The sequence below is a fragment of the Dendrobium catenatum genome, unplaced genomic scaffold, assembly GCF_001605985.2.
Source record: "Dendrobium catenatum unplaced genomic scaffold, ASM160598v2 fragScaff_scaffold_506, whole genome shotgun sequence".
NCBI lineage: Eukaryota > Viridiplantae > Streptophyta > Magnoliopsida > Asparagales > Orchidaceae > Dendrobium > Dendrobium catenatum.
The window spans coordinates 1,763,532-1,776,161 of NW_021318968.1; the positions used below are offsets into that span (position 1 = coordinate 1,763,532).

Genomic DNA, 12,630 nt, shown 5'->3' on the forward strand with positions numbered 1-12,630 from the left:
TCGAATTCGAGCTCGAGCTCATTAAGGATCAAACGAGCCAGGCTTGATAAGGCTAATACTCGACTCGACTCGACTCGTTTACACCCCTACCCTAAACCCCATTTACTAAAAAGAAGGTGAGACACTGATTATCAATAAAGGAACTAACCCGAGGCATTGTTTCTTCTCGAAAGCTTCGAACTAGGAAGAAGATGAATAGTTGCCGGAAATGCGGGGAGCTTCGAACTTGGAAGAAGAAGAATAGTTGCCGGAAGAAAATTTTTGTATATGCAAGCAAATGATGACTGAAGTGAAAGACGATGATCTTTATTTGCAAATTAAACAAAAATTTCGGGTCCGCCGGGATTTTCTTGGGTTCGCTTGCCGGGCCGTCAAATTCAAAAAACGCACTTGCCATAAACCAAATATTCGTCGGGTCGGGTCTGCGAAAATGAGGCTGCTACGTGGCGCTTGATTAGGCTATGCCGAACGTAGAGTTGCGTCAGGTAACCTGAGGCAATAAAAATTCCTTCCAAAGAAGAGTTCTCTGCTTAGCACAAGAATTTCTAGCATTTAGTAGAGAGTATTGTTGAGGGCTAAAATGTATGCAACGATAGATTTAAAATTTTTCGTCTCATCGTTATACGGATATCTAACACATAAACAGGAAAAATTCTGAAAAAGGGAAAAATTGCCCAATCGAAATGATTCAACGATACTTGAATAGATTAAAAAGCTTGATCTGTCCCTTAATTAAAAAACTGTGAAAATATAATAATAGGGAGAGTTGAGCGGTGGCCCGGCTTCAATCAGTGACTGGGAAAAACTCCGGCTTCAGTCGACAGTCTGGCAAAAGTCAGGTGATAGTCGACGGCTAGGAGAAAGTCTGATGTCGGTCGACGACGGGACCAAAGTAATATTCTTTAAAATTAATGTAATGCATATATAACAAATATTATATAAATCTAAAATTTTGGAAACATATTCTGGTTAATTTTTTACAAAAATATCATAATATATAGAATTCTAATTTATTTACCAACTAAATTAAGCTTTTTACACCCCACTCATTAAGAATTGCTGTTTTGGAGGGGTTGCGTCTCGCTGTTTAAAAGAATTGCTGTTTTTCATGCATTAATCACTAGCTACAACTATTTTCTCTCCTCTCTCTCCCTCTCCATCTCTCGCCGCATTGGGGAAAACTGGTTCGTCCGAAGACTGGCAGAGAAGGTGAAAATTGTTCCTTTCCGCTGTTATTCACATTCTTCTCCTTCAAATTTGTTTGTTTATCATGAAAAATATCCCACTCTTTCTTTTATTATCTTGTTGTTAATTTGCCTTATTCCATCCGATTTCTTAGAAATTAAGTTAGAATTGCTTTGATCAATATAATAGTTTTTATTAACTGTAATGTCTTCCTTCTTGGCACAACATAATTTTACTCTCCATAAAAAAAAATTACTCTCCATTTATTTGGATCGATTAGGTTATCAAACTCCTTCATACAATTTTTTCTATTTCTCTGAGGACAAATTCTTCTCTATCTGTCGGCCGTAATTTCTCTTATTCTTATGAGAAAAGTTCTTGTTGTGCGTGGAAGAAATAAATCAACCACTAAACCTTCCAGCTTTTATAGCTCGATCGTAATTTTAAAGATTTATTTGTAAATCGAACTTTTACGAAATTGATTTCCAAAGGCAAAACAGTAGGTTAATTAATGTTTATTGATTTCCATGAACATGAAAGAACTAATTTCAAGTAACATTTGTAAAGAAATGAAAAACAAGAACATAATAAATTTATATATGGTTCAGAGTTCTTACAAATTTTCTACATTCACAGAGCAATCATCATCATTTTTTTTTTCAAATATGTAGAGAAAATAAGATACAAGAATTGTATATACATAAATTATTTCAAACTTTTCCAACAACATCCTACACTCAGCTAAATCGATATACAACTTGCTTATATATAGTAGAAAAGTACTCCAAAACATATCTTTAACAATAGCCAGTGGTGAGCGATGGCCGGCAGCCGATGGTGGCAGATGACGGTGGTTGGTGGCCGAAGGTGGTAACCAGCGATGGTGGATGACAGCCAGCGGCGATGGCAATGACGATGCGCTTGCAATGTATTTACAAATCGTCCAAATTGAAGGAAATTCCAAATACACTAAAAATGCACTACTTAGAATATTTGGAATGCAATCTTTTTTACAATCTATATGTTACTTTACTTCAAACCAAGTACCAAAAATTTTAAAACCCCTGCATTACATTTGTATTACTTTACACTATAAATACAGGCAACCAAATATCCCCTCAGACAAAATAGGAATTAATTTATGTTAAAAAGCAAACAACTCATTTCAATAATATACAAGAATAGGACAAGATTAGTTAAGCTCAATTTCTGAATTAAAGAAATAGCTAATAAATCATAAAAGAATAAATATATTAATTAAATTAATTAACTGAAAACTATTCACTTATATCAGTTCTTTTTACTTTGTATCGTGTTGTAGCAGATGTCCACTTTAATCCTCAAAGTAGATCTTGAATGCACAATCTGCTCCAAGAAAATTAGGAAGGTGCTCGGCAAACTCCAAAGTAAGCAACTCCTACTTCCAATCAACGTCATTTTCTAATTATCTCTAAAAGAAACCCTATCATCAGCATTTTTTGTTTTTTCATAAAATGACGAATTATTAATTGATTTCTTTGAGATCGAGAAAACATTCGATCTGTAGAGTACAACGAAAAAGAGAGCAAAGTGATCGTCTCCGGCCCATTCGATCCCAAGAAGCTTTCCAAGAAACTCTGTTGCAAAGCCTGCAAGGTCATCAAAGATATTCAGATCAAGCAGAACAAACCCGATAAACCACCTCCACCTCCACCTCCGCCTCCGCCTCCGCCTCCGCCTCCGCCTCCGCCTCCGCCTCCACCTCCGCCTCCGCCCGATATACCGTCTACATGTCCGTACCCGTACCCATATCCGTACCCGTACCCGTACCGGTATCCGGAGGTTTGGCCTTTCATTCCAGTATGTGGATGCTATGGAAGGTGCACCTGCAAGGTGGTGCCAACTTGTGCCGCGCCATGCTACGATGGGTGCAGAACTTTGAAGTTCATCTGCGAGGACGAACCTTCGTCCTGCTCGATCATGTGATCTCTCCTTGTTATTTTAATTTGCGTTATTTTTCAATTGCGTACGATAATAAATTGGAATGTAACGGCAAATACCATATTGTCATTATTCCCTAACAATAATACTTTCTGCTTGTCCATTTGCACATTAGTGTAATCTACTCATAAATATAATAGAGATGGTTTAACTTATGATTGTAACCTCAATATTAAACCAATAATCGAAGCCCTATCGTGAGCACTCAATCGTCTCGAGACGGGGTGTAAGCGAGCCGAGACGGCTCGCAAGCCGGCTCGAGCTGGACTTATTTACGGGCTCTCGAGTCAAGTTTATCGAGCTCACGAGTCGAGCTTGAGCTTGAACTCGATTTCGAGTTTGATGAGGCTTGGCTCGTGAGCTCGCGAGCTCGCTCGAATTGCTATTTAATTTTTTTAATTATTAATATTTTTCTTGCATTTAAAAATAAAAAAAAAAGTTCAAGACTTCACTAGCTAGGTGGGTAAACAAAAATTGTGTGAGATTATCCATGTTATTAAATGTTGCAACTTTAATTATTACTAAAACCATAAAATTTTCAAAAAAATAAAAAAAATAAAAGATATAACCTAAAACGGCAGCATATATTATGTTAGAGGAGATCTACAAGCTTTTTCATCTTTACCAAAGCCATCGCAGCACCTTTAAAATTGGACGGGAAAAATAAAACCAGACGGGAAATCGGGAATTTGAACGGCTTGGCAAGCGGCTCGATGAGCTCGTTATATTGTTGTGAGTCAAGCTCGACTCGAGTTCGAGCTCGATATTCGACTCACAAGTTGAGTTCGAACACCCTCTAACTCGAATTCAACTAGTTTATGTTAAGGCTATATATGTAAATACATTAAATGTATCTAGGACCACTTACTCTCTTACACGTGTATTTCTATTCTATATATAGCTAAGACCTGTATAATGTAATACATGAAATATTAATAAAGTTTACAATGCTTTTACCGTTTCTTCTTCTTATTCCCATTCTTAATATTCTTCATGGTATCAAGAGCAGCAAGATTATGAGCTTTCGCTATGGCGACATCGGCTTCCACTTCTTCCTCGGTTGCGGCCACCTCCGGCGCACAGCCGTCCGCTCCGGTCATCTCTCAATCTCTAAAGTTTGTGATTTCGAATCTTAAATTTCTTGTACCGCACTCCCTCACGGCGGATAATTTCCCCATCTGGAGTTCGCAAATCGCAAAACTCTTCAAGGAGAATGGATTCGCTGCCTTTCTTGAAGCAAGATCGGCCACTGAAAACTTGGATCCAAATCAAGATCCGCATCAATGGGCTGTTATCGATCAGAACCTTGCAACGGCTATGTGTTCCACCATATCCCCGGCCGTTCTACCCTACGTGATTCATCTTGAATCAACTCAAGAGATCTGGTCGACGCTTCATACTAGGTTCCAATCTTCCAATCGCTCCAAGGTTATACAGCTCAAGAACGAGCTCCACAACATTTCTTTGCAATCCATGTCTATGACAGACTACCTCACCGAAGTTAAGAAAATCGTGGAACAGATTGCTTCTGCGGGATCCTCGATCGATCAGGAAGATATCATGATTTATATCCTAAACGGACTTCCGCCGGCTTATCAATCCTTCACGACCACGATTCGCACAATGCAAGGCACGATGACCCTGGACAACTTATATGCTCTTCTCATCAGTGAAGAGATCCATTTGAAATCATATCGTCGGCACTGAAATTCTCTAAAGATCCAGACAATCAATCGGCTCTGTACACATTTCGCGGTCATGGCCGTCGCGGTCGGTCCAGACAAAACCATGACACGAATACTACAAATAAATCCTCTACTCAACCCGCGGTGATATGCCAAATCTGTAAAAAGAAAGGCCACGAGGCGGATGCGTGTTGGCACAAACTCAATGCCAACTACATTCCATCCCAAGGTTCGTCTAAGAACACCAACGCTCTGGTGGCCAAATCGGACGGTCATACAGGTGTAGATTGGTACATAGACTCCGGTGCATCGTCACACATGACCAACACATCATGACCAACACATTGGAGAATCTTGCTACCTACAACACCTACAACGGCAATGACACGGTAACCATAGGGGACGGAAGATCCATCCCGATAGCTCATACGGGTGCTGGGATCCTTCCAACCCCGGCTAGTAAGCTTGTTCTCTCTCGTCTGTTGCATATTCCATCTTTGTCTTATAATTTGCTTTCCATATCAAATCTCGTTAAAGATAATCCAATCTCTATCACGTTTGACGCTATTGGTTTTGTTTTTAAGGATCGGACGAACAATCAGGTCATTCTCACCAGACCATGTAATAACGGTCTATACAAGATTCCGTCTAGGACGCAAAAGCCAACTCCAGCTTCCACGGCACTGTCTGCTAATCGGTCATCCGAAACCAATTGACATTGTCGGCTTGGACATCCTCACACCCGCGTTCTTCAGTGGATCTCGCAAAGCAATCCTGCTTTACACATATCATTTACTCGTTTTTCTTGTAACCCTTGTATGTCTTGTAAAGGACACAAATTGTCTTTTGAACGTTCTAATAGTATTACTAAAGCTCCTCTAGATCTTGTTCACTCGGATGTGTGGGGACCCTCTCCGGTTCCCTCACACCAAGGTTTTAGATACTATATAATTTTTGTTGATGATTTCTCGCGATTTATTTGGTTATTTCCACTTATGCTTAAATTCGATGTTCCTAATATTTTCAGTAATTTTGTTAGGTTTATCGAAAGGCAAACCAATCACAAACTCAAAGTCATTCGCACGGATGGCGGTGGTGAGTTTGTGAATCACCACTTCCAAGCTGTCACCAAGGCTGCCGGCATCCATCATCAAACATCGTGCCCTTACACGCCAGAACAGAATGGGGTCATAGAAAGAAAACATCGCCATATTATCACGACCACAAGAACCTTGTTACAAACCGCCGGTCTACCCATGTCTTACTGGTTGGAAGCAGCTTCTACAGCCACTTACCTCATTAACAGGGCACCGTTTGTTACAACAAAATATCTCTCGCCTTTGCAAAGAATGTTTAATATCAAACCTTCATATGAACATCTAAGAATCTTTGGATGTGAATGTTTTCCACTTTTACCACACACTCAACGTACCAAACTATCACTGACGTCTTCTTCCTGCATATTCATTGGATATTCAGACACTATGAAAGGATATAAATGTCTAAATCCAATCACAAATAAAATTATTACATCTCGGCATGTTAAGTTTAATGAACACTCTTTTCCATTCATCAACAGGTCTGTTCAAGAAGTTCCCGTCTCAACAGCTGTTCCTCATCCCCTTCTCATGCCGCCTTCTACATTGAATTCAAATGGTGGCACGAAGCAGATCAATACTTCTATTCAACCATCTGCTGACTGCACGAGACAGGATATCACGAGCCATGACATTATTCCAGCTGCTACTCATGGTCATCAAATTGATATACAAACACGGTCTGATTCCCCTCTTCGGCATCATATGACTACCAGGGCCAAAACAGGATCCCTCAAACCTGTTCAACGTCTTTATCTTCTACATCACGGGAACCATCAAAACGATCCGACCACTTTTACGGAAGCCAACAAACATGTTAAGTGGCGCAGGGCAATGACAGAGGAATTTTTTGCCCTTCAAAAACAGGGTACTTGGGATCTTATCCCACCCCCACCTAACGCCTCTACCATTGGCTCCAAATGGACTTATCAAAAAGACTCGACCAATCCGAACCATATATGTCGTCTTCGCAAGGCTATCTATGGCTTGCGTCAAGCACCACGGCAATGGTACACCACATTCACAAAATGTCTGCTACAAATTGGATTCATGCACAGCCAGGCGGATCCCTCGCTATTGATACTGCAACGGAATGATCTCCAAATTTACTTACTCGTCTACGTAGACGATATTCTTATTACTGGGAACGACGAATCCAAAATGAACAACTTGATTGATCAAATGAAATCAACATTTACAATGATGGACCTCGGACTTGCGAACCAATTTCTGGGCATCACAATCGACCACACACAAGATAAGTTTTTCCTTTCTCAATCTCAATACGCGAATTCAATTCTTCGTATGGCCGAGTTGCATAATCAATTCGGTCTCTAACCCATCTTCTTCTAAAACTCCAGTAACGAACGATGGCGACTCGCCTTGCTTTGATGCTCTTTAGTATCGACAAATTATCGGATAGTTACAATATCTAACTTTAACTCGACCTGACATTGCATTCGCCGTCAATGCATTGTCTCAACATATGCATGATCCAGCGATCCATCACACGCTGCTGCTCAAGAAATTACTTCGTTATATCAAAGGGACCATCGATTATGGACTTACGATCACTCGATCTAGTTTACAGCTGCGGACCTATTCGGACGCAGATTGGGCGTCCGATCCTCTTACCCGCAAATCCACATCCGGCTTTTGTACATTTCTGGGCGATACTATAGTCTCCTGGACAGTCAAGAAACAGCCAACCGTATCCAGATCCTCGACAGAGTCTGAGTATAGAGCTCTTGCATCGGCTACAGCAGATACTATATGGATCAAGCGTCTACTAGCCGACTTTCGCATTTCACATTCTCAGCCAGTTGATGTCTATTGTGATAATACATCTACTATTGCATTAGCCAATAATCTGGTGTTTCATGGGCGTACGAAGCACATAGAAATTGATCAGCGATTTGTCAGAGAGCACATTCAGAATAATGTCATACGGTTGCTTCCTATCAGCACAACCGATCAAATTGCTGATATCTTAACCAAACCTCTAACCACTCCACGGTTCAAAGAATTGAGATCCAAACTGACTATTACTCCCCGCTCGTCAGTTTAAGGGGGAATGTTAAGGCTATATATGTAAATACATTAAATGTATCTAGGACCACTTACTCTCTTACACGTGAATTCCTATTCTATATATAGCTAAGACCTGTATAATGTAATACATGAAATATTAATAAAGTTTACAAAGCTTTTACTGTTTCTTCTTCTTCTTCCCATTCTTAATATTCTTCAGTTTAAACCCCTACTCAAGACATTTTATTATTAGAACTTTAGGGTTCTAATTATATATGTTAATTCATATTATATTATTATTAATGTTCTCTTGCATGTATGTCATTATTGTTTCTTTAGGTTATGAACTTGATGGAGGGCAAATTTTATTATAATAGAAAGACCACCAAATGTACTTATTATATTACTAATATGGCAAGCAAATTAATTTAGGATTTATTTGGGATGAGTTTTTTACTGTTTTTTGAAATAACTTTTTAATACAAAAATTTTTAGTTCAAGAATTTTTTTTTCATAAATTTATTTAAAAAGCCGTAAGAAAGCTGCTCCATACAAACCTTAATGCATACATCATTTCATTCTATTATAAGAGTATTTAAAGACTAGAAGTCATACAATATATAAGATAATAGTTTAAATGCATACGACTCTTCTTGTTAAAACATGATTTTTCATCTCTTCTTTACTTTTTGTCTTATATTATATATTCATAATTTTAAAAATAATATTTCATCTTCAGTAATTTTATTAACCAATAATCATTAACTAATTACGCTTTCACTCAACTGGCAATCAACAACTCAAGCAGACAATTAACGGTCTCAATTAATTTCCTACTAATAGTTTAGATTCAATTTTAGTCCATCATTCCTAATCAATTCTAATTAATAGCTTAGATTCGAGTATAGATTAGTAACCCAACTTAATTTATTGCCTATGATTGATTAATGAAATATGAGTGTTGACCTTGATTTTGCCCAGACTTGGGCATGGTGGCCTGAGTTGACCAAGTCAACGTTTGACTTGGTCAACCCAAGCCTTAATAGGTTAATTTTGACCCATTAGGCTCCTTAAGAGCCCAAATCAAATTCAAATCTATTCAACCCCTTTCATGGCTTGCTCCCCTCATTTCTTTGACCCAATTGATTGGTTTGACCAAGTCAAACTCTGACTTGGTCAAATCAAGCCCTTAATGGGTCAAATCAACCCATTTAAGGAGGATTTAAGGTTCTTAATTGTAATTAAAGCTCCTAACATTTCAAAATTTGAAACCACGACCAAATCTTTTGATTTTCCCTCCAAATAGCCTCCCAATTTGATCATGGCCGTCGGTTTGAATCCTAGAGCTTTAAATACCAAAATCTTAAGTTATTGGGGGACTTGTTTTTGCTCTTTCTTCTTCTCCAAGCCCCCTCAGGCTCTGAAATTTTGTGTGAGAGTTCTTGGAGTGTTTCCTGACCTTCCCCCACTCAAAACCGACGAGTTCAGACCGCCGGCGGTGAGATCCCGGTGAACCCGAGGCCTAGGACTTTCAAGGCTTCGATTCGTCCAATCGGAAGCTCGTTTGATCGTGGTTTCAAGAGGAGAATTGTTCGTGCGGATCCCACGAGTTCAACAAGCCCAAGAACGTGAAAATCCAACTGTTAGATCTCTCAAAAATCCTTAGAATAGGTCACAACACATAGGGCAAAATAACTTTTTGAAAAGCTGCTTTTAAGCCAAACAAACACTTCCCCATGAATGCTCTTCATATATAGATCCTACGTTTCAAATTTCATCGCGTTTCATTGAGTATTTTGGGAGAACGAGGTAAAAAACCTTCTAGGGTTTCAGTTCGGTCCTTTTGAACTGCACGAAATCGCAGCCGTTGATATTTTTAGTTAAATCCAACGGCTGTGATCTCGCTGTTCTGTGTTTGGGCCGAACAGCAGATCTAACTCTCTGCCTACGTGGATAAGTGGCTCATGATTTCGGCATGATTGCCGCAATCATTGGCGGCGACGCCAATGATTGGCGCGAACTGCGGAGCCAATCCGAGGAGGCCATGTGTCCCTGCCATATTTAAAAATCTATTTTTGGTATTAAAACTTCATTAATTCACCAAAAATTCATTTTTGATCCATTTTTCACGTATAATATATCGAATCGTTCGTATTTTTGTCCTCTTTAATTTAAAATTATTTCCAGTTAAAAATATTTTTATATTTTAACTTATTATTAAAATAGTAAAAAAACCCTTTTTTAACTATATTATTATTTTATTTTTAATAAAAATTATTATTATATTATTATTATCATTAACTTCCAAAAATCATATCTTTTCCGTTTTAAATTGGATTTCGGCGTGCAACCCCTCGTTCTTTTTAGAAAAATGTAAAATTTATTTTAAAATTATTTTTATAAGCTGATTGCTGCTGTCTGGACAGATTTCTATCTTAGGGCATTATTTGATTTTTTAATTATTATTTATTTAATTAGTATAATAATTATTTTCAAGATTAAAAACTATTTTGAAATCGTTTGGAAACCTTGAATGGGTGGTCAGTGGGTCTCCCAAATACTTATGAATGAAACTATTTTGAATTATGTTTATTTTTACCAAACTTTATTTATTTTCTCTTGATATATATATTTTAAATTATTTTAGTTTAAAATTACCTATATTACTAAATTAACCTAATTTTGGGGGACCCGCTACATGAAATTTTAAACATATCTTTGTATGAAGAGCAATCATGGGGGAGTGGGATAGTGGATGGTTGAGTCCCAACCATTCACTAATCCCTTTATTAGTCGTACTTATTTCTCTTTTGTCGTAAATTGCATGTGTAGGTTGCACCATCACTACTTAGCTTAAGCTTTCCTAGATCTAAGGACATGGTGTGTTTAATGCTTTTGTATGTTTCCTACGCATTATTACCTTGAGGGTTAGTGTGAACTTCAATTTAAACCCATATAACGTAGTGACACTATAAGGACAACAATTAAGGACTGTCTAGTGAACTTAGAAAATTTCTAGGAGCTAGGGTATATCACTGATTAACATGAAAATCTCAAAACTTAAACTTAGGGACATCATAAATCTCATAGAATTTTCTAGAAATTTTTAGGGCTTATTAGGCCCCTTAATTAACCAACCCTAATTAACTTGCTAAATAGGGCATCGAGACCTAAAAATTACAATAAATACATTTTAGGTCAGAAAATTAACCATAATAGTTTGAACTGACCAGAATATAATTCTTGACCTTAGATAAATAGGACTCCCTAGTTTGACTTCAAGTTGACCTTTAATTTGACTTTAGGTGAAAAATACTGTTTTGCCCCTAATAAATTATTAAAAATTAATACAAATCCCAAATTTTTCCAAAACACTTGGGATCACTTTTTCAGGTCATCCCTGACCTTTAGGATTGATTCCAATCTGTTTGGAGCTGATTTGGGTCAAAATAATAAAATCTGCCCTTTAATAGGTAATTTAGATAATTACATAAATACCCTAAACTTAGAAAATTCATAACTAATTGTAAAAAATTCTAAATTAGAAAAAATCACTTGAAGTAGACTCCTATTAGGGTTTAGGATTTATTAAAAATATTAGAATTCCAGAAACTCACCTAAATTAGAAAGTCAACTTTTTGGTCAACCCCAGCCTATAGTCTATGGTCCAAAACTTAGAAAATTCATAACTTTTCCTAGAGAACTCTAAATTTAGTGTGCTACTTGGATAACTACTCATCTTAGGGTCTGGTATTTTTCTAAAATATTAGGATACCCAAACCTATCCTATTTCCCAAAATGACTTTTTGGACCCCCTCACCCTAGTACCTAGGCGGACCCGGGACTTTCCAAAACTGGCTAATGCAATTTTAACTTCAAATATCATCACCCTGAGCTTTTAAAAATGATCAACAAACTAAATTAACTAAAATGGATCATAATCCATTAATATTTAAACTTCAATTAAAGTTTCCTTTTTTAGCCTTCAACAAACCCGAACTCTAGGCAATTTTAACCAACTACCCTGCTTAGGACCTATCCAAACCACATAAGCCTTACACACACATAGAATTATTTACTATGGAACCACTTCTAGATTTAGGCTAGGCCGCTGGATTTTATTTTCTACTGTGTGCCGAAGCTTTCCGTGGTTTTCACTGCATGCTGTATGAAATTGAATTGTTGTGTTTGCTTATTTTTACTGCATTATGGATGATGTGGTGAGCGCTAGATCTACCCCTAGGTTAGGAGCACCATATATATATATAATATTCTTCCGCGCATGTGGCCATGCTCAAGCTAATAAAAGGGGGGGGGGGGTACTCTGACATTATCTAATATTATCTTATATAGGTGCTTGCTCAGCCCCCATAAATAAATGAGGGCTAAAATAATTATAACTGCTACAGGTGGACTGTTTAGCCCTCATAATTAAGAGCATGGCTTGGCACAGCTTCAATGGGTTGAGTTTTTTACTTTCATATATAAACTGCTTGAAATTTTTATTAGGCACTTTATTTTCTGCATATCTGGGTTGTAATAAGGGCAGTTTGCCTATGGCCATTTAGTTGATTATTTTTCTGGAATTATATTGATGTGTTTACCTGATTGCGCATTAGAAATTACATATTTTTTTCTAGGTTTCTTTATTA

The 12,630-nt window shown here is 37.6% G+C and overlaps 1 protein-coding gene across 1 annotated transcript; it reads left to right on the plus strand.

Moving 5' to 3' along the window:
• Positions 1 to 1,138: 1,138 nt before the first annotated feature.
• On the plus strand, positions 1,139 to 3,207 carry LOC110107756 (protein PYRICULARIA ORYZAE RESISTANCE 21-like). Its single transcript, XM_020838128.2, has 3 exons — positions 1,139 to 1,209; positions 2,510 to 2,591; positions 2,708 to 3,207. The coding sequence occupies exons 2-3, from the start codon at positions 2,510 to 2,512 to the stop codon at positions 3,148 to 3,150; spliced, it is 525 nt and encodes a 174-aa protein (XP_020693787.1). The 5' UTR covers positions 1,139 to 1,209; the 3' UTR covers positions 3,151 to 3,207.
• The last annotated feature ends 9,423 nt before the right edge of the window (positions 3,208 to 12,630 follow it).